We start from the raw sequence: 23,421 nt of genomic DNA on the forward strand, positions 1-23,421 counted from the left end.
CTCCCCATTCGTAAACACTTTGGGGGTTATTCTAACTTTGGAGGAGGTGTTAATCCATCCCAAAAGTGACGGATTTACCACCAGCCGTATTACGAGTCCATTATATCCTATGGAACTCGTAATACGGCTGGTGGTATATCCGTCACTTTACCGTCACTTTTGGGACGGATTAACACTCCTCCAAAGTTAGAATAACCCCCTTTTTGTCGATGCTAGCTAGCATTGGCATTCCTCGTCGACAACTGGCTGTTGCAGTGACTCACACTCTCGAGTGTTGGACGATGGTGGTCGGAGCCTGACATGTTAGCATTGCCTATTTTCTCTCTAGTTAGGATGTTATCTTCCGGGTCAGCCATCTGCTGGTGTTTGGCCCATGTCTTCTCCCTTAAATGAGATTGTGCAATTCTGCACATGGTGGCTTATCCTGCTGCCCACAGAACACCCGGGAAGTCAGCAGTATCCTGATTCAGAAATTCTCTGAAATCACATTGCTGCAGGTGGTAGGCTTTAAGCCGCCACATTGGGTGGGATCTTTCTCTTCGATGGCTGAAGATTAGCGTCACTAGGGCATGATAGGAGATGCCATGTGGCAGTATGTGGGAGGCAATTGTGTGTGAGAAGACAACGCAGGGGAATAATATCAGATCAATTCGGGATGAAGAGTTTGTGCTGCGGAAAGGTTGTTGTATATTTGTATTTGAGGGTTCCATTACAGACAGGTGTAGCAGAGTCCCTTGCTCTCTGTCCAGCTGCTCAGGCCACTGCCCGTTGTAACCTGGGAGGTTCCAAGACCCATGAAGTCAATTGTGGGGATCATAATATCATTGAAGTCTCACTGACCACCCACCCACAATGAAGGTGGGCCTTTGAGGGAGGTGGAGGATCTCTGCAGCTGTGCATCCTTAATGGGACAAATCAAGTTGAGCAGGACACACACACTAATATAGTGATGTAGATGGCCTTCCAGGGTGCCCTCCACCACAACATATACCGTCCCATTGGGTCCAGGTTCACTCTCGAAACAGCCAGAGGAAAGGTCTTGTGGAAGAGCACCCCAGTCCCCCCTCCCAAGAGCCCCATGTGCATCCCATGTTGTAGATTCTATCAAATCCATAGCGGGACAGGAAGGGGCAGTTGGTGCACAGCAGGTGAGTTTCCCGCAACAGCAGAATGGCAGGCCATGACATTTAGCAAAATGGAGTACCTCTCGTCTTTAATAGGTAGTTGAGGCCGATAACATTCTATGTCATTAGATTGGCTGAGCCCATATCAGGAGGGAAAGTAGTCATGCACAGCCAGTATAGACCACACTTAGGTCCCCCAACAATAATATTACATACCACAAGTCCAAAATGTGAGTGTTGTAGGCACAGTGGCGAGCATTGTGGTGTGTGAAATATCAAGAAATTACAAACTGTGCAAAGGACCTATGAACTCTCTTCTACATGAATAAACTGGATAGGTTGTATGTTGGCATCCAGGAGGTGATCCAGTCATCCAGGAAGGTCTCTTGGGTTGGGCCTTCAGTACCTTCCTGAAAACCCACGAAGCAAAGGTTACACCGTCTGGCCCTGTTTTCAGTGTTTTTCTCTTTCAGGTTTTTCAGTGTTGTTGACAGTATAGCAACTGTAGACTCAGCGTCACTTAGGGTGTCCTCCAGCATGGATATCCAGGCCTTTGCCTCAGTGACTCTGTCTGCCATGCCACGGAGGACCTGGCACAGAAGGGAGACCTCCACCCAGCTCCCTGACCTTTACTTCAAGAGTGGTGCGCAAGGACTGAATTGCCAGCTGGATAGCCACAGTATCAGACCTGAGGGGGGATGGCCTAGGGGGACTGGTAGGTGACGGGGGTCACGGGGTCTGCAGATCCCCGGGCCCCATACTTGGGAGCCATGCATTTGTCAATCTTGTGTTGTCGAAGTAGGTTTGTCGCAGCCCAAGGTTTAGGGCAGATGCAGTCTGATGCGGATGTTAAGTTAAGAAGCCATGTCAATGAGGGTAGAATTACCAGGATGGTTCCTAGGCATACATCCATTGGTCAGCCCAATTGTTCCACCAGACACAGGTGGGCAGCATGAGCAGCTGTAGCTTGGGTCCTCACCCCCCACCCAGTGAGCACTACTATAAAATCCAAGCCTGCCCCAGATACCAGGCCTGCAAAAGGGGGAAGTGGAAGGGTACTAATGTGGTCCTGCCGTCCCCGCCAGCACTACTGGTCCAACCTAACTGTTGGTCAGTGTTCCCCAGTCCAGACGACCAGCCAAGAGGGACGAAAGTGCAGCGCAGTAAGTAGCAGCCGGTAGAGGCAACTTTTTACAACAGTTGATTTGCCCCTAATTTTAGGCCAACAGCAGCCCTTCCATAGGATCAGAGGACCTGTACCCTGGAGCTCGCACCGGGCCTGCATTCCCTAAATTTCACCCCTCAATGTCTTCTAGTGGGGTGGGTGACCATAGCTTAAATCGGTAGGGGTAGCACACGCACCAGCGGGAGCCCAGGACGCAACATCAAAAAGGGTGGTGGCCAGCGCGGTCAACCTTGCCATCCCAGAAGAGCTGCAACCTTGCCGATCATAAACGCACTGGTAGTGTGCCATTGAATCCTTGTCACTGTGGGGAGGCGAGAATGTACAGTCTACAGAGCTAAAGGACCACACATCTGCCGCGTTGAGCCACATTTCTTAACACAGTCTTCGGGGCCAAGAGCCTGGTGTTTCCCCCAATATGCCTCTCCCCCCTCCAGCCCCTCGTGATCTTCTCAGTAGCACATGGCTCCAAGTATCTTAGTGGAGCTGCGCAGCCACCGTGTTGAATCGCTTTGTCGGTCTGGGGCAGAGGCAGCTGCAGGTGATGAAAGGGGGCTTTTAGGCTGCAGAGTTGCTCTCACTGTGTGCCCCAGGTGTTCAGGAGGCCTGAGGGGGAAGTTTGTGGTGGTGTTGCCCTGTCAGCACCACAGGTGTATCTTACGTGGGCCCACACAGTCGGGAGCTCTAGCAAGGAGAGCACACCATCGTGGCCCCTCAGGCCTCGCACCTGTTATTCCATTTTAAAAGTATGGCTTTTTCATGTTAAAGGTTAGTTTGATAGTTTTACATGCAGGTTTAAAAGGTGCATTGGTCAGTCAATACAGGCAGGCATGAAACCATGTTTCTTTTGCCGTCCTAGTGGATGGGACAGCATGTGCTGCAGTCCACAGGTGACATTTAACTTCCCACCCCAGTGGTGTATTTTCCTGCCTCATATACTATGGCCTTAGTGGAAAGGTACATTTTCCAGTTGGTGATCAGCCAATTTTACCATATTTTAGAGGTTAGAGAATATAGATTTGCCAAGGGACAGCAGTGCCATAGTATGTATGTAGAATTTAATAGTAATAAAAAAGGGGGTGATCATGCAAAACAAAGGACTTTCCTAGAGTTTGATAGAGCTTTTGAAAAGTCACTTAAGGAGGTTATCTTCAAAAAGTACGTTTCATAAGCTCCCTGTTAAGGGCCATGGTAGTGTGGTAAGAAGTCTGCCACATGGAGCACAGTGAATCCTCTATAGACACCGTTTCACCCACACCTTTCACGCAGTCAAGCTTTCGGAGCCGCTGCGCTCCGACCTCTCTGGGAGCTCTTTATGAGGCTTGCTCTTGTTGAACCTTGAACATTTTTTTAATAGTGTTTGGGAAGGGTACCGCTTGAGGAAATAAATACAGTGTTCACCGAGCTTTACAACTTAGCTGTAGTGAGATGGAGGAGCCTGCTAAAAAGACACTGATTTAATGGTCTTCGCCCTGGCAGTACATACATGAAGCTTTTAGATGTATGACCATTAGTTAAAGGGCTGTCAGAATAACTGTGACCTGGGTGTCTTTGTTTCTACCCACCAAAGGTCCTACTGGTGCAGATGCTGTGGGCTGAGATCCCACCATTCTGCTGAGAACTGTTCCCATCACATGGTCATGTTAACTGTTCTATTTCATTCATTCAAACGTGCGTTCAGACTTTTGTCACTCATGCCTCCTACAGAAAAGGGTTCAGCTCTGTGCTACGAGAACCAGTCGTGGGTCTCCCTTTCGGTGTTGGACCCACTCTGCCCGTGCCACTGGATGAACACTCCCAGGACATCATTGACTTACATATGACTACATATCGGGACAACAAGGGCTTCGCCTCTGAGCTTCTGTGACTGCCAGTGTGCAATGCCATTCAGCTATGAGGAATGGGTGGATGGATGCCCTCAGGACGCTGAGGACTGAAGGCTGCCATTAAAGAGAGACTAACGCTGCGCCTCAAGGACCTTTGGCAAGCCCTGCCCAGTCAGATAGAAGACATTACAGATCCAGCGGGTAATAGAGAGGTGCAATGTGATGATCTCCTTGATAATCTTGCTTCAGTTTGCAGGGACACACACAGGCCTTTCTAAACTTGATATTTCAGGTTACTCAAGATATTGTCTGCTGCAAGGATCTGACATTGTTTTCCTTGAGGGCGAGCAGACACATCAAAATTACCATGAAACCACTTTTGTCTGCAGTGATGTTTATATTGTGTTTTCACCATAGCACTACATTTTTTTTATATGCAATTACCCAATCAAGATGTGTATTCTCTTCATCTACCCAGGAAGAATGAAAGTTGAAGTTTTGTTTGCAGAGATTCAGACCTGCGACTTTCAGATCTCACGCACAATCCGGACCTAGGGAATGAATGCATACATCGCTATTCCTGGACTATATGAGCAACATATTGTGTTTTTTGAAAAAGAGACAGCTGTTGCCCTTGCAGCGTTTGTGGGACAGCAAATCATTCCCTGGGCGCTCGCCGTTATCTTCAAAGCTTGCTGGAAGAGATTTTACCGTACAGGCTGCATTTCTAACCCAGTCAAGTGACGAGGGTAACGCTAGCAGGCAAATCATCCAATATTCGTTTGCTTTCGGAAAGTGCCTTTGCTCTGTCCAAAACCTTTGTTTTATAGAAGACGTGTGGTTGTGCCTAAGCTCCTTGCATTGTCCGCAACATTTTACACGAGCATTGAAACACTTTTTCTAAAGAACCTAATATTAAAGACACAAGCTTTAGAAATTACAAGTCCTGGACCCGCACACATTGAGTGGAGACTTCTTCAGTGTTTACCCCCGAGAGTCCGTGTACTGTTATAAGGCTCAGGCCAAACACAGGACTAATATATTCAAAGCCACAAGGGTGGGCTAGGAGCGGCACACCCAGTGTTTTGCAACTGCCTTATGTTGTCATGTCTGCATGTCCTCACCAGTTCAAATAGAAGTAGACTTCTCAGAAATGCAGAGCCTCAGAAAAGTCGTCGCTTAGATTTAAGTATATTTATACTTCTACTGAGTAAACAGTTCATCTTTGAATTATTCATGCCATGCTCAAAGTACATACCCCATTGTGACGGTACACGGTCTATGCACTTTGAGTCAGGCCTCCTGTTTCAGTGCTCGCTGTTTTGCACATAGAATCTTAATTTTTCTTTCAGGCTTAGACTTGTTGTGTCTGGCCATATTTGGAGAGAAAGTCTTTTTTTACATTTTGTTTTTATTTAGGATTTTGAGTAAGTATGACCAATATGATTGACCAGTAACATGCCGCAGGGCTATTATCTGTGCTTTATCTGTGCATGTAGAGTCAGCATTCTGCAGTGTGTGTCGCCTGCGGCCAGACCCTACAGCCGACACTCCCTATACAGCCAACCTCACGCTGCACACAGCCCTTGGCCATGCGCAGTGGGGTGTTGGCCATAGGGACTATAATCCCCCCCACACAAGACGTTATCGGCCCTTGGGACCCCGTCCCCCAGCGCAACTTAAATTAAGCGAGGGGGGACTGTATGTTTCCTCCTCCCCAAGCCGTGCTAGGTCTTGGGGACACTATCCCCTGGGCCACTATTGTATATCGATTCACTGGGCCCAGTGTGCTTGTTTGGGGGAGAGGGACACATGGGCCTTCTCCATGAGCTGATCTTAGCCCCAGGGATCCCATGCATCGGGGCTCACAAGTTTTTTTGGGACCAATTTCGGCCCTGGGGTCCCCATCCCCGGGGCAGTTTTTATGGGGCGGGGCACGATCCTCCCTCCCTGCTCCGATTTCAGCCGCGGGTACCCTAGGGTCCAGCACCATTTTTGTAGAAGGGCATGCGGCTCCCCTCGCCTGGCTGATTTTAGCCCCGAGGACCGCATCCCTTGAGGCCCAGTTACATCTGAAGGTGGAGGATGGCATGTGCCCCCCACCCCCTCGGGACGATTTCGGCCTCAACCCATCCCTCCTGGGTTCGGCACCATATTGATTAAGGGAAGGAGGCACGCAACCCCCTTCCCGGGCTGATTTTGGCCCCGGGAAACCCTGGGGCACAGCATCATTAGTGGTGGGTGCCCTTATGTGCACCCAAAACACCCATAATATTTTGTTGGGGGTTACCGGAAAGCCCCAAGGCCCCAACCGGGTCTCCGCATCCAGCGGGAGCTGACATTGCTTCTGCCTGCAGGGAGCAGCTAATAATGCTGCACCCTGCAGGCGATAGCAATATTTAGATCTGTTTCCCTACCCACATCACTGCAGACAGGGAAACATATCTTAAGCCCACTCCCAGCAGGAGGGAGCATTTTTGGAGCTCCTGCCAGCTGGGAGCAGACTTTGAGAGACAATTTAAAAATGCCCCCACCATGTGAGAGCAAGCACATGTTTCTCTACCCACACCGATGTAGGTAAGGATACTGCTGTGTCCAGAGGGGGGGGGGGGAGCACCCCCGGATACTATTGCTGAACCTGCTCCGGGGGTGGGCTCCCCAGGTCCATTAATGGCTCTGGGAGAGGGGGTGGATGGCCCCCTCCTTAAAAGAAATGCATTCCGAGGGCGGGCTCTCTGTGGCCTTTTCATGCTTGAAGAGCAGTTGGTGAATATTCAGCCCCAGGGGTGGGCTCCCTGTGGCCTCTGGAGGCTCGGGGAAGGGAGCAGCACAACCTTCTCCCCTTTATAAACACAGCCCCAGTTGGTGACTTTTTGGCCCCCAAGAGTGGGCATCCTGGGGCGCCTGGAGGCCCGGGGAGGGGAGTAGCACAGCCTCCTCCCCTTTATAAACACAGCACCAGTTGGTGAATTTTTGGCCCCCAAGGGTGGGCTTCCTGGGGTGTCTGGAGGCTCGGGGAGGGGAGCAACACAGCTCCCTTCTCCTTTATAAACACAGCCCTGGGGGGGTAGGGCCCCTGGGGCTTATATATAAAAGTAGCATGGTCAGCATTTTTATTTTTTTTGCAGCCCCCCAGCCCCCACCCCACCCCAAGAGTCTTGCAGGATCAGGGTATTTTTTGCTGTTTTTGTTTTTTTCTTTCTTTTTTGTCCCCCAGGGAGATCCACTGGGGTCCCTCTGGATTCTAGGGGTCAGGGTGTCCTACCCTAATCCAATATATCTTTTTTTATATTTTTTAATTTATAACTTCAGGACAGGGGACTAATCCTCAAGTCCTGTAATGGCTGCCAGCAACATTTTTCTCATGTTGGTGGCAAAAAATAAGAGCGCTTACAGGAGTCTGACTTGTGCAGAAGCGAGATCGCCCAAGGGAAATGAAGCTTCCTGGGCCAATCAGAATGGTCTATTTTTAAATTGGCACTCCTGCAAGAGTCACAGAGACTCTTGTGAGCCCAACTGCCAAAATATACAATTATTTTTTACCCTTAATTTCTGGAAAACTACTGAATAGAATTTACACCAAATCACAAAAAGCACAGTCCTGCCAAATATGGTGTAATTCTGTTCAGCAGTTTTTGCTGTAACCTATCTTGAAGAAGTCTATGGAAAATGCATGGGAATTTGGCATTTTGGGACCCCACTTTTTTCTCAGCCCTCGCTTGACAGATCATCCCTAAGCTTTCCAGGAAAGAGCGGACGTGAATGAACTTTTTTGGGAAAGCATACGTCAAACAAGTTCAAACGTATTAGCAAGCCAAAAAATGGTCAATCTATGAGAAAGCAAACTTAATATATCTCCCCCTACTGGCAGTCACCAGTCGGTAGTTATAGTTAGGACCTAGTTTCCATAGGAAAAGCAATTTTTGTTTTGCAAATAACTTTGGGTGCCATTTGACGAATCTTCACAAAATTTTCAAAATTAGTAGGGCACTCAGTTGCGCTGGTGTCTTGAAAGTTTTGGGGTGATTAGTCAAGCGGGGGCCAAGAAAAGGGAGGTTGCCAAAACGCTTTTTCCCCATGCAATTTCCTATAGGGATTTTGACCATGACTACAGGCCAAACCACTGGATGGAATTATACCAAATTTGGCTGAAAGGTTAGTCCAGGAAAACCCCTTTCTGTTATTTGATGTAAATCCGTTCAGTAGTTTCGGAGATAATAAAGGAAAAAAAATATAGATATCTAGGAACGTGGATCATCCATGGATCCATCAGTCCTGTGCTGACATCTGATTTGCTGCAGACATTTCAGCCAGGCTGTTGGCAGCCATTTTGGGACTCTGACTCAGCCGAGTCCCATAACTAAAGTAAAAACCCCACCATCAGCTGAGTCCCAATGATAAAATAAAAACCCAACCCTTGACTCACACGGCCCAAGGCCATTTGCGGTGTGGGGCTGGATTCATGCGAGGGGAGGGGACTAGGGTGGGGAAGGGGGCAGCACGTGGGGGATGGCCAGGTGGCCTGGCCACAAGCCAGGCCCTGCAGCTAACCCCCTACACTGCATTAAAAAAATGATAAAAATCCAATGAAAAAAAACAAAGTTTACAGGGACGTTAAAGTTAGGAATTAGCATTTTAATAAACTTCAGAAATTCACTGAAAAAACAAAAGGTTACAGGGACGTTATAGTTGTGAATTTGCACGCACAAAATCATAGACATTCAGCTGTTATAGTTATTTCAAGTAACTATAACTTGTGTTCTAAAGTAACTATAGCTCACGTCCTTGCCATGCGCAGCTAATTACCCCACATATTACATAATTCATGACATCTTCTATGGCATCATTGATATTGTACCTGGGACATTTGCAATAAAATTGATGAGAAAACTCTGCATGGTGGGGAGGAGGGGGTATGGGAATTATAGTTACCTGAGGGCACGAGTTCGTTACTTAGTACTGTGAAACAAAATGAAAAAATATATAAATATATATAGATAGATGTGTGTGTATATATATATATATATATATAATCAATGCAATATTTGACCATAACCATGCATCAGCTTATTATGATGGATTAATTGAAAAGCCGAACCCTCACTTCAAACTGTCACTGTGTCTGCAGTATGTTTCTCTCGTTTTGGTATTGTCTAGCAAGAAAGCTTTCTATTTGCCTGTGTTATGTGTCTCTAATGATGTGCTTGGGCCCTCTTACCTCGAGTGGTTGTAAGTTTATGTACCATACTGGACTCTTCTGCCATAAAAGTTGCGCCATTGTTCTGGCTGGTCTATCTGAAGGGACACTGGCACCAAACTTATCCATCTGAAGCACTCGTTTCAGATCTTTTAGTCTGATTGTGCTGCAAAACACTAAATATAATCATGTTTCATGACCCCGACGTACATGCAGTAACCCAAAGTAAATACGATATCAGACGTCGTAGGATACCTTCTGCATTACTGTAATGCCAAGAGAGTTGAAAACTGTTCCTGACTTCTTGTGTATTGACTGCGTGGTGTCAAGTATTTTTCATGTATAAGCTCAAGAAATGGGTGATAGGTTTCAATAAGGCTTTATTTTAGTTGTGAAAACAGCTTCTTGTTAATTTTATCGTGTTCGTTTTCAAATGCTTTTCTAATGTGTTTACTACAGGAAAGGATGATGCCCGCATGCAGCTCGACAGCGTCCTCCAGGATGTGAATGATAAATATGTGGTGTTGGAGGAAACAGAAAAAAAGGCAGTCCACCGAGCGCTTATTGAGGAGCGAGGGCGGTTTTGCAGCTTCGTTTCGCTCTTGAGACCAGTGCTGGTAGGTGTCATGCTCGGAAGGACGTGAGTTTGGTCTGTGGTATGGCGTGTCTTTCCATAACTCTCTCGTATCTGCAATATTTTCAATAGATCACTCCCTTTGAGGGGATCTCCCTTTTGTAACAACGCCCGGTGTGAGTGGGCGGGCATTAGGATCTACAGAGCACTACACTGTCGGCCTCCTGCGGACTATCACTGAAGGCCTTCCGGAAACCGCTTTCCGTACATTTACATTCATTCCTCAATTTACTCCTTAAACAATAACCATTTTTGGGAACTAGACACTGAAATTGATATTTGACTTGTGGTGTGTTGGCAAAAATGTCTCCGTTGCCAATAGGATGTACCAAGGCTAGCAGTAATTTATAGTTTTTTTCGTACAAGCACGAGATAAAGTCAAATAGCATTTTTGACATGTTGGAACTTAACAAAAATAATTCCATGAACAAAGGCAAAGTTATAATTATGGGATTGAACTGCTTCTCAAGCATACAATCGCATCAGGGATTGAATGTGGCTGATTGACTCACCCTCTACTTTGTTGCAAACGCAGACCCCTGCAGTAGACCCATATGGCTGGACTTCATTTGTGTCGAGCTAAATGTATGTAAAGATCTGTCGGTCGTAAATGGAGGGATGCATCCGAGCTTTCTTTTATAGAAATAACCATGCAGTAGAAAAATATTCAAAGATGTAATCTGTTTGGAGAACACAAGCTGAACCTGAGTGCCACAAAAGCACTTTGTTAGATTCCAAACGCCTGTCCCTACTTTTAGCCCTGTAGGGTGCTGCTGCTTTATATACAATTCATAGCCTAGATCTACACCCCTGTGCCCCAAGTGTGTGGCTTGGGTAGTAAAGATCAAGGAGGGTGCAGATAACAGAACGTGATGCCTGAATTCTCAAGAAGGCGTCATAACCTATACTGGCTAGTACATATGCTCCTGCTTTTCATAAAGTTTACAGCTCTTGATTCAGATCTTAATCTTGTTGGACGTAAAATTGTGTTTACAGGGAGGTTGGAAAATTGAAGATCTACAATTGTCCAAAACATGCGCTTTACATAACTTCTGTATTTTGTACTGCTAATTCTTGCACAGAGGGTCTTTTTAGGAAAGTCGAATCAACATAAGTCAAACCTTCTGCTAAAATCGCAGCAATATAGCAGCCTCTTCTCACTAATTGTTTCTCTTTGTAGATTAACGAACCTGAACTACACAGTTACTGAGTGTTTGTTAAGAAACATAATAGATAGTTCTAATAATGGCAAATGTGAACACTGAGAACACTTTGCTTTACTTACATCGCAAGTATGTAGCTCCTTTTAGGTCTGCCCGGCAGTTCTTTTCAAAGACATGTTGAATCAATTAAATCACTTAATGATTTTTAGTCTGTGCCATATTTCACCACTGTTTCCTCTCAACTCCTTGTATTGATAAAACTTTAATGATTTAACAATCAGAGTGCAGAAATAACACATTATGCTTGTGCCCCTCTGCTATATTTGCTTTCTCTATTGACATGGCCAACATTATCTCTGGTTTCTCTGCCCCAAATGAGATGCCCTGTTTTCCCAGATCACCATTACTGTTGCAGCCTGCGGTAGTGTGACATGTACCCCCACTTTTCAAAATATTTTTGATAATGTTCGACATACTTTTTCTCATCACCTTCCCTACCAGATTAGGACACTGGATTAACCATTCCTTTCATGCATCGTATTTACCCTGTCTACCAGCAGCCACAGTTCACACTTGCCATCCTCTTAATTTATGACTATGATGCTCACAAAAAGCCCCCAATCCTGTGGCTTAGCTTTCTTAGGTGAAACATGGATCATATAACATTTTAATATGCATTGAGATCCTCTTGAGCACATTTAGCTGACAATTAAAAGGTATAGTTACTTTCAAAAGGCCTATCATAAAAGCAGTGCACCTGCAATCTTGCTCCACTGTATCTTGACCCTTAAATATGATTACTTTCTCCATCTTCTGAGTTCGGTGGTGTTGCCCTCTTCCGAAATGGCGTTTGGTTGCTATTGTAGGATCTCTTTATGATCTCACTCTTTGTCAAGAGGTTCAGTTTATAATTCAAATGCGGGACCTTTGTATTTAGATACTGTGTACTTCTGCTGCTGTCTAGTTTTTGTTGCTCAGTTTCACCATCGAGTTGACTGCTCCAATTGCCAGACCTTAAGGTTATTCTTGCCTGGGTACCCTTGGCGATCTTTGTCACATCCTTCCAGGGCTGGATCTTGTTTACTGTTTGACCAAGATTGATGCTCACTTTTGCTGCCGCCAGTACTTTCAGGTTGGTATTCTTCCTGTGTCCCGCTGCACCAATAATTTTTCAGGACTCCTACTTACATCCATCAGGCTGGACATTACCACCCTCCTTTTCTTTGTCCATTGTCTTTTCTCCCATATTGTGTGCTGAAACAGCTCCACGCTGGTTGTTCCTTGTTGCGCAGAAAGGGGGCTTCTGTTGCTGAAGGTCTCCCGCAGCGTCACGTTTTCACTCCTCACGCTGGAGTTAGTTCATGGCATCAATTTGCATAGTGTTTCTCCTGGCAACCTCGGCCACAGTACAAGACGCGTTTTTACAAAGCGTTGCTGTTTGCTTTTTCTTAATGTTTGGGGACAAAATTTATGGTCTGAATACCTCATCATTTTTTAGGTTGGAAATTCTACTACATAATGTTAGTTTTACTCCAGTTCCTTTACAGTGCATCTGTCTGTTTTCTCCTTGCTGGGTAGCGCCGTGGTCCCGGTAAGGAGAACACACCTTACCCTTTCCTCGCATGCCACCTGGACAGCTTTACAAACCTCAAAAATGGTAGTTGAGGTGATCAGCTCGTCACAGCTGATCTGGTGCCCAGCTTCATATCACAGTCCGCTAACCAGGCTTCTTTCTAGCTGCCCATTGTGTGTTTTCGTTGTCTCGAGAACCACTGAACAGATTAACACCAAGCCAAAAGGCCACTCAGCTGTACAAGCTCGATCTTCATGCCCACTTTGGTGTCATTTAGTCAATTTTGTTTCAGCAAAGATTCCTAGATTGAATAGGAAGCATAAATGTTGAGGCATCCACAAGCATACATGTACTGAAGGTTTCAAACCTAACCTTGAAGTGCCAGTGCTGCCGGCTGTCCCTTTAGGAACCTCTTTGGCTAGAGGACTTGAATCTAAGCCCCAAGTATCCTCTCCCTTCAGGTGAGAAGCCCGTAGTGGTGGATGGGACTGGAACATGTACGAGCAGGTTGGCGATCGCCCATAAGTTCTTTGTGAGACTCATGGTTTCGTCCTGTGAGAAGGGATCTCTGAGGTTGTGCTGGTAGGTAGTGCCAGCATTCTTTGTTTCTTAAACATAGGGGAGGTGGTGTTTGTAGCTGAAGTCTTTCCTCGCGGAGACTGGGGTGGCAGCATTTATTCCCAGGGTGTAACACTAAAGAAGGCAACCCCACAAACAAGAAGCAGTCATATGTTCACGCCATAATTTGCACTACCCTCGGCTGTTATGCAAGCTATCCCCCTCCATGTGAAGGCACGTCAGCTTTTTTGAGGCGAAGGGGTCTTATTACTTAGCTGTCCGACTCTTGAGAAAGTGGAAAAAGGTAGACTACGCTCAATGAATTGTAAGTATAAGCAGGCCAGTGTGGCGCGACGCCAGCCTTCTTCCGAAATAAAAGTTATGTATTTCCTCATATGTATGTAAAATTCAAGTAAATATGAAGGCTACAACTATCGTCCAGAAGATTTTTCCTCTGCATCTGGAGCCGCATTACATAACTGTTATGATGATAAAAATGTACTAGATGTGGACCTTCTGTTTTCCATCAGCTGTAGCACTAAAAGTGTAACTTACTAGACTTTCGTTGTTGAGTGTAATAAAGAGCTGCATGAGTAAGACGTTTTCCTACTCTGTTTCCTTTCAGGACGAAGAGATAGGAATGTTGGGAGAGATAACTCATTTACAAACCCTACTCGAGGACCTCACACATTTGACCTCTGAACCAAATAAACTTCCGCCAATGAGTGAACAGGTTAGTTGAGGATTGTACATGCCTGGGTAATATTTTATGTTCAAAAATGACAGTAAATGTGTAATTTATTGAACTTAAAAGTTAGGAGTGTCTCACCGTGCAATATTAGCGTGCAGTCACGACCATTTAGTCAGTGTAAGTATGTGCTGGGTACCCACCCAGTCACTCAGTTTCTGATGCGCTAATGGACTTTGAAGTCCTCTACAATTGCACTAGTAGGCTTTATACAGGCCTCCAGCTGCGCGTGTAAGATATACTAGTGTCCCCACATCAACCACATAAATCTTGTGGAATCACCATCCCCGTACACTGACAGAATACTCCTAACAACCCGTCAGTTTAGGCAGATGCTCCTATGGGCTCGGCCACAGGCAATCGTGTGATCATTGCCACTGTTTATACTGAAGAACTGACCCAACCACATATTTATTTGTGAAATGCTTGCCAGAGAGAGGATTGGACATGCATGCAGTAATTAGTGTATTTAACCGCCATGTGCCCTTTTCGCTCTACGTTCAGCAGTCTGCGTGTGAAAAACATTTCATGAACGTGGAAGGTCTTGTGACTTTCACCTTTCTACCTTTGTGTTTGGGCAGCATCCCTCCTCAGAGGTGTACTGTGACGCCTTGGAGAGACAGTTCTTCGGTAGTGCTGAACCGCGCCTTCTCTGTTTGCGGAAGTGGCTGCCCTTTTTGCAGAAGTGTATGTTGGCTGAGTTGCACTGGCGTGGTTTCTTTTTATTTTAGAACTAAGTTGCGGCCCGTGAGCAGATTGTCCTTTTCCATTAATGGAATGGGTGCATCTGTAGATAATTCAGGAACATGCCTGTCAGCTACATGTCATTGGGCCTTGTTCACCAGCCTCAAAAGGTGCTATGTGGTCGAGGTAGCGGCGACTGCAGTTTAGTACAGTTCGTGTACGATGGATAGCTTGCCATTTATGTGAAAGCAGAAATCTCTGGTGCCACATTCTGCCCAGTGCTGCCGGATTCCCTGGGCTCGTGCTTTGGGGCTTTGATGTGGTTAATCGCTGCTTTTCTATAATAAGGTCGAGTCGTTGAACATGCTTTCCGTGTTAGTCAGTTGATAACAGGGCCTTTGCAACCTTATTATGATTTTTTTTTAAATGTAACCACATATCTCTTTTTGCGTTTTTTTTACTTTCTCATGCAGGTTATCAATGACTTGAAGAGCTCGGATTACAATTTCATTTATCAGACACCCCCCTCCTCGCCGAGCGGAACGCTCTCTCGCAAAGCCAGCACAAGCAGGTAACTAGCAGTCACTAGAGCTGAGTACAAGCGTCCCGGCGGATGGGGCTGATAAAGCACGGCACTCTCTTCCTCTTGTGGTCGCGCTCCATTCTCACAGATCACATGCTGCGCTAATGGAATGTGCATGCAGCCCGCATGTGCTTCTGACTAGGGTTTTGTGTGTATTCATAGAACCGAACCGTGGGGGGGGGGGGGGGGGGGGGGGGCAGCATGATGTTGCTTTTTGATCTGGTGATGAGTTCTTAAAAACAGCACATCTGCTGTTTTAGTGAGCCATGAGACTGAAAAGCTTGTGCCATAGCCCGTTTTCCGCTTTGCATGTAGAAGATATCGGGGTTAAATTGGGGAAGCTTTCCTGGCGTTTTAGAAAGATATGGGAGTGGAGTGTCGTTTTGTGTTTTTTCTGTAAGGTTATGTGATGCACGCTCGAGATGATTAAGGAGGACTGTAGCTGTGTCTGTATGGGGGTTGACTTGTGTATGATGGCTGTATAGTGAAGAGATGAATCATGATGATTTGAGCATTAGAATGTTGCCTTGTGCCAAATCGGAGGGCTGCATGTGGTGGGACTAAAAGGGAGATGCCTTGAAGCAAGTTACAAGTGAAGTACTCAAAGGGATGGAGGAGACTCACCGGGAAGAGAGCATGGCGGCATGAACATGAGGAAAGTGAGTGAGCCCTGGCGAATGGAAGTGTTCATGGGGCAACCAACGACAAGTATTTTAAGGGATGTTCTTCAGTAGGATGTATTGTTAGTGGTATATCTTACACAGTGTGTCTTGTGCCTACACACACCTCTTCAAACGGCGAAAGAGTGGCATATTGGAAAATGAGTCTCAAGACTAGTTAGGGACGCTTAGGTATAACCAGGAAAAAGCTACTAATAGACTTAAAATATGGCTGCATAAAAAGGAATCATGGTTATGATTTTGCAAGACAAAATTGCACGAGAGAAAGGGCTGCATATGCTGAGAGGAGACCTCCCAGAGGGGACTGCAAAGGGACTGAGGTGGGATTTGTTTAAGTGGTACTGCTACATGGAGTGCAAAACCGTATATGAAGGTTAGCATAGAGACAACATAGGAGAGATGCAACTTCGGTGTTTTTCTAGGTGGTGTCCACTTTGTGTGGCCTGAAGGGGCCCAGAGTATATGTGGTGTTTTATACTGGGCACTCTGCAAATTAAGCAGGATTCCGTTTTTGTGAGCTTTAGGAGATATACTTTATGAGAGACTGACATATGGACGATAGATGGAGGAGAGCTTCAATGTACTATGGCTGTAAGGGTGCAATGCAAGCAAGGCTAAGTGGGTCATGAATACAAAAGTGTAATAGTTAGTTATTCTTTAGAAAAATCTTCCTAAAGATCGTTGCTTAGAAGAGGAAACCCTCAGCAGTTTGAAGTTCCCCTGCAAAGTCAGACTCATAATTTAAGTAGATTGAAAATGGTATATCCAAAACGTAGCCCAAATAAAGCTAGTGCTAAAAAGACACGGCAGCATTTGCCATATAATTGGACCGGGACAAAATACTGCAATTTACCTATGTGGGAAAACAAGCCTAATAACACTTAAGCTAGGCAGACCAAATCAGTGCGCAAAATGACGGTTACGTACTCTGCAAGCACATATGGTTGTTCCAAAGATAGGTCAGTTGAAATCTATTCACCAGGAACCCCTCAAACGTTCAGTGTACTAAGGGGGTTAGCAGGCAACATGGCCGGGTAGCTGCACTCTTTGTGAGCTCCGGCGATTGGCAACTGATCCAATAATCATCCTGCCTTACCAGGGACAATCTAAGCATGCTGTGGTAACACATTTAACAGTGCGGCCGTCTGTACAGCTGAAAGCTGCCAGATTGCCTTGGTTCTGTGTAAAGCCGTCCTTTGCCACCTGCAACTGATTTGATGCCTTGGAAGGGCCAACATGGCCACGGCCGCTTCCTAAACGTCTGGATTCCCTGTGCTGATTTGACTGAGGATGCCCCAGTGCTGTGGCGCTGAGTGCGCTCCCCCTCTCACCCTTTGAGGTGCCATCTTCAGGGCCCGAGAGACCGAACTCTCCCTTTCAGGGAAATCTTGCCCTGCGGTTTGTCTGCCGGCATGGCCTGCTGCCTATATCCAGCTGAGCGGGCGACGGGGCAACTCAGTTGAGGCTAGGCCAGGCGAAAGCAGGGCTGGGGTGGTTCAGGGGCACCTGGCCACGAGGGGGAGCCTTGAGTCCTGGTTGCTCATCTTACCCTGGGGGAGCACTCTGCGGAGTAGATTCCTGACGTGGGGTGGCCTCCCTTCTGGGTCCTTGCCTGTTGCTTTGCCTGTGAACCACCGCCTAAACCTGTGGCGGTGTGGACTATGGCACCGTGGCAGGACTGGCCTCTGTGGCACCTACAGAGTGTTTCTGGGGCTGGCGGTGTTAGGAGGTGCAGGTGGGCCCATTCAGGCCTACCATTAGATTGATAGAGGTGCCTCAATACCCAAGCTGCATGGATGTATCAGCAGCCACGTGAGCCTGAATTAACGTGCAGGTGAAAATGTCATGGAGCCTTGGACAAAGTGCAGAAGTGGTTGCGGTCACACCTCAGGAGGGCTTTGTCCACAATTCTCTGCGGCAGTGCCCGTTCCTGGGACTCCTGTGTACACTACCTTTGCGTGGACCTCTGAGGGGGGTTTCTTAACCCCAGGCCCCACTTCATGTCACAACAACAAGTGGGGGCATACTTGATGTGTGAGGCAGCAGGCGAGGTGGCGCTGGCGAAGACTTGTGTGGACTCCTGCAAAAGGGTCCAGTTCCTTGCAGTAAGAAGGTGACCTTTGGCATTCTCTGGCACAACGCCGATTAGAGTGGTGGAGAATGGGAACAAGCAAAGGACCATACCTGTACTGAGCTTTATCGTCTGCTGCATCGGAGAGTAGGGCTGACACCGTGGGTCCTTTCCCCTAAACCACAACCCCCCCCCCCCAGCACCCAGGGGACATTGTGTGGCATCCACCCAGCCCTGGAATGACTGAAGAGCTCCCATGGCAAAGGTCAAAGAGGCCAAACGATCACAACAGGGCAAAATGGATAGAGATACAATGCCCGTGGCTCTCCAGCGAGCAGGAGGTCAACGCATCCTCCATACCTAACAATGCAGCCCTCCTATAAGCAATTCAGTCCTCTAGGGAGGCACTCAAGAGCAAGATAGTCAAAGGGTGCTCTGAAGTATCCCTCTTGCGCCAAGACTTACGTAATGTATCAGAGAGGATGATGGTGGCAGAGACCAGATTCTTAGAGGTGGTAGACGTGGAACATAGCCTCAAGAAAGAGGTAAAGGAGAGCCACAAGACCAGCGTGGATATCATGTGGCACCTGGAGGACACGGAAAATGAAGCAAGCAGAAATAGTCTCTGCTTTGTTGGATTCCCGGAAGGGGTGGAGGCCCCAATATTAACAAGTTCTTTACCAACTGGCTGCTGACCACCTTCCCCTCTGACAAGTTCTCCACATGCTTTGAAGGGGAAAGGGTGCACAGGCCCCTTGGTGCAAAGCCTTCTCCGGGCGTTTTGCCTCGACCCATAATAGCAAAGTATCCTAACTTTTTGGATAGAGACATGATCCTTTGTGAGGAGGGTCACAAAGGGGACTTACACCATGAGAACTCCAAATTTATGGCGTTACCCGATTACAGTCTGGAGGGCCAGCACGAGTGCGGCACGTTTGACTTAGTAAAAACTAAATTGCGTGCCCTCCAACTCCAATACATGCTACTGTTTCCAGCTAAACTGAAGGTCCTGTACCAGGATAGGGCTCTCTTCATTCAAATGCCAGAGGATGCCCAGTCCTGGTTGGGGGAATGGCCCCAATTCTTGCTGTGGCAGGATTTGAGACCTATTCAGCAGCAAACCAGAGAGACAGGAGCATGGCTGAAGACCAGTCAGCAGTGAGGATGGAGAAAGGGCCATAGGCCCAGGCCAGCTGGAGGTTGCACCCCATACCCGAAGAAAGTGTTGGATGAAGGGGGTGGGATGTCCTTGGATAATGAGAAGGACAGTAGACGTGCCACAAAGAATCCCAGGGGGAACGGACTGTCCAAAACTTCCCCGTCGGGATCTGGTTTGGAGGAATCCGCTTCTGAGATGGAAAATTTGCATCCCCTTGCTGTGGAACTCTCAGCATTGGAGACAGAGGTTGTGGGCCAGGGACAACAGTCTCAGATTCACCGCCTGCATCCGTAGCACCCCTATCCCTGAAGTGTCATCCCCATTGTCGGAGACCAAAGCAGTGACCAGCCAATAGCTGCTCAAGGTACTACCCTCTCCTTGTGAGAGCCCATCTAAACTCTGCCTTTGGACACTTGTCTACTTACATAGCTTTGCTCTTGTTCCTTTCCTTCCTTTTTTTCTTTTGTCTCTTTCTTTCTTTCTTTCTTTCTTTCGTCCCGTTTCCATATGTGATATAGTGTTTTATAATGTTTTTTTTTTGGGGGGGTTGGGAGACCGACTTCTCTATATCTTCTTGCGCACAGTTGTTATATTGATGCAGTTTATTGTGACATACAGAATGCGTGGGTTGGTTCCGGAGGGTGAGTTTTACAGTTTTATTTACCTCTTCTTGAGTTACAGTGGTGGTTTTTGAAGAACATGTGCAGACGCAGTGACTCATGGTTTGTGGGAGGAAATTGAAAGCAGGTAGGACATCTACACGTATATACAATGGCTGTCACCTCTACTCACACCATCCCTAGGCTCGCAGTGTTAATGTGGAAGGTGATCGGGTTGGATAATTAAACCAAACGTGGATTGGTAACGACTTATTTTAAACGCTTACAGCCCAACATAGTCATGCTGCAAGAGACACACTCACAGGTCACTCAGTGCCATTTTCTGCGGAGGGGCGCGTATTTGGTCCTGGCCCATTCGGGCTACCCCTCGGGACCCAGTGGTGTGGCAAATTGATTAAAAAAAAAAAATCCCCACATTTACGGTGACCCAGAGATGGACTTGAGCCATAGAGTAGATTTGTGGGTGTTAGGGGCATGTGGGGTAGGCAACAAATTACCTTGATTTGTGTCTTTGCACCTCCCTGTCTCCAGTCCCCCACGCTGGCCAGTGATAGATTTCTTGCTGAAAACCTCTTGCTCCTTCCATATTTTAAGCAGGGATTTTCATGATGTGGTGCAACAATCGCTCAACCGCTCCGAAACCCAGATGGGAAACTTATAAAGTACCCTACAAGTCCGATTTGTGGATACATTAGGGCGATCAGCCTTATCGAGACGCCAGCATCCCCATATCAGACAATACTCTTATTTCTCCGGGGCTCATATAGTTTAGTCCGGATTGGACTATGTCTTTATACCGGATGGCGAGGTGGGTGAGGTGCCCCAGGCAGACTACTTGGCACACGGTTCGATCGTTCTCTGCTTCTTGTCCAACTGGGGACAAAACCCAGACCTCAGGCCAGGGGGCGGAAATTGAATGCTTGGAAATTCCGGGATGGGAGAGTGAATAGGGGTTTCTGAGCAGACACCGAACTCTTTTCTGCAGAAAATAAGGACTCTGTCGACTCAAAAATTACGGTATGGGAAGCTTCCAAAACTGTCCTAAGAGATAGGGCGCAAAACCTGTGTAGCACGGACTCCAACGTGGCTGCAGTCATGAGACCATTGGGAATGTCTGTTACCTCACCAAACGTTGTTTCAGGCCCGCTACAGTGAACGAATCAGAGCCATGGAGGTCTGGTTCAAATACGGACGCTAACCTGGAAGGCAGTCGTCTGGAGGAGTCGGAAGATGATGTGGACGGCTATTCATAGAACAACAAGGTGTTTGGCGAAGCAGTAAGCGGAAGCACCCGAGGAGAAACCTCCGGAGGACGCCGGGAACCCATGCTGCACAGACACCTGCGGCCAGGGGAAGAGGAGGAGTGACAGAAGGAGACCCAGGAGCCCGACCCGGAAAGGCATCAGGAGGAGGGACAAAAGGAGCCAGGAGGACAGGATCACCATGCTTCGCATACCAAGCCACTTCCTGAGGCAAGACTTGACTACCTGTCTTTGAGATGGGGCAGGGAGGGTTGGCTAAAGTCCCGGGCATCCACTAGGCAGGATACAGAGTAGTACCCTGACAAGGAGGATGGACTGACACGGTCACCAGTGTTTGTGTTTTCACTCTGCACAGTGTCGAGCACTGCAGTATTGGCGGGGGGAAATTGATCTGATGTTAGAAACAGAGTCTGAGAAAACGTCTATTGTTCTCCAGAGGACCGCGTACCTGACACTTGTGAACTGAAGACCTGTGACCTCCGATCAGAACCAAGACATAGGGATAAGACAAAGAGGGCTTTATTTTTTAACTAACCACAGTTTGTAATTGTCACTTGTCAACAATAAAACATAAACCAGGAGAACTCTTCTGCATATATGGTCTCACTTGATGCTTAAGAGAGTCACAACCTAGTCGCCCAAAAAAAGAAGAGGCACGTGGCAGAGCTGGAGCACGTAAAGCGGCAATTCCTCCAAATAGAGGAGTTGTCTATCCACTCACTAGACCCCCTGCTTTTTAGACAGCTGGAAACCCTGCTCATGAAATATCGCAAACTGGTGCAAGATAAGGCTAGACAGCAGATGTTAATGACATGACTCCATTTATACAAAGTTAGGGACAAGGCTGGGAAACTTTTTGCCTGGATTAGTTAAAAGGAGATGAAGGCCAGATGGGTCAGTGGGATCCGATATGACAAAGAAGCTCCCCACACCACAGACACCCAGATGGTCCGGGCATTTGCCATTTACTATGGTTTGTTTTACGAGGCCCGCCCTTTAGGTGGCCATCACTCCTTACTTGGAAGACATTCCAACCCTGGTACTGGTGCCTGTGGTGGTTGAGGCCTTGGAGAGCGACCTTACCCTTGCGAGACAGAGGCAGCTATCGCCAAACTCAAGATGGGGAAAAAACTCAAGGGCCTAGGGGCTTTCCTGGCGAGCTTTTCAAGCACTGTCATGATATCGTGGGACACTATTTGAGTCTTTTTAAAGAAATCAGTGAGACGGTTTGCCCTGCACGCGGTTCTCCAGACTGCCACGATGACAGTTATCCACAAGCCGAGCAAGCCACAAGACTGGTGTGACTTCTCCTGCTCAATCTTGATTTTGAATTTCGAGATTAACATCCTGGACACTGTACTGGCGACACATGTGCCCCAGGTCATAACACCCCTCATACATAGGGATCAGTCAGGATTTATGCCATGGCGTTTAAGCCCGGCTGGACCTACACCGCACCCACAAATGGATGTCGGAGGTTAAAAACCGACCTTCTCCTCATGTATTTTTGTCCATGTATGCAAAGAAAGCATTTGACATTGTACATGGTACATTGGCAATTTCTAAAATGCACGCTTTTCAAATTTAGATTTGGGCCTAAATTTAGACACAGGGTATCGATTCTCTATCAAGCAGCAAAAGCGGCGGTCTGCATCAATGGGTTGTTTTCATCCGAGTTTCCTATTGACCAGGGATGCCTCCTCTCCCTCCTCATATTTACCCTCATGGTAGAATCTCTGACATGCCATGTTTGGATGCACCCGGTATCTATGGCTTTCGGACCACAGCCACTGAGGACATAGAGGAGAAGATTTCCCTCTACGCAGATTACATTGTTTTATACATCATCAAGCCCCTGACTACCATCCCCACCCTATTTCACACCCTGGAATAATATGGGCGGCATTCCAACATATAAAATTAGCTGGGGCAAGTCCAATATATTCTCGCCAGAACCTATACAGGACTAGAACCCCCCTCCCCTTGCAGGGTAACCTAAAGGTGGACCCTGAGGGTTTTAAATACCTTGTATCTTTATTACACCCCAGAGAGAAACATGTTATCGCCACAATCTCTGGAGCGTGATATCTAACTTCCAGAAAGATGTGGAGAGATGGACAGTCTTGCCCCTGTCCCTAATGGAATGGGCAGACCTCTTTAAGATGGTTACTCAGCCACAATTATCATATGCCCTTCAAAATACATATTTTCTTATCCCGAGGACAACGTTCACAAATATTAATGGGGATATGCGATCTCTCCTGTGGCAGTGTGGGCATCCAATTTTCAGACCTTACAATGGAACCCCTAGAATAGTGGGTTAGCCCTCCCTGATACAGAGGCCTATTACTGGGCG

General features: G+C 47.1%; 1 protein-coding gene across 2 annotated transcripts in view; it reads left to right on the forward strand.

Moving 5' to 3' along the window:
- The window catches only part of LOC138304101 (protein MTSS 1-like), a 545,913-nt gene that overhangs the window by 348,467 nt on the left and 174,025 nt on the right, over positions 1–23,421 (forward strand). For both annotated transcript variants that reach the window (XM_069243840.1, XM_069243841.1), the window contains exons 7-9: positions 9,790–9,947; positions 13,884–13,991; positions 15,164–15,261. In XM_069243840.1, coding sequence (XP_069099941.1) covers positions 9,790–9,947; positions 13,884–13,991; positions 15,164–15,261 — 364 coding nt within the window. The remainder of the gene's footprint in view (positions 1–9,789; positions 9,948–13,883; positions 13,992–15,163; positions 15,262–23,421) is intronic.

The sequence above is a fragment of the Pleurodeles waltl genome, chromosome 7 (genome assembly GCF_031143425.1).
Source record: "Pleurodeles waltl isolate 20211129_DDA chromosome 7, aPleWal1.hap1.20221129, whole genome shotgun sequence".
Taxonomy (NCBI): domain Eukaryota; kingdom Metazoa; phylum Chordata; class Amphibia; order Caudata; family Salamandridae; genus Pleurodeles; species Pleurodeles waltl.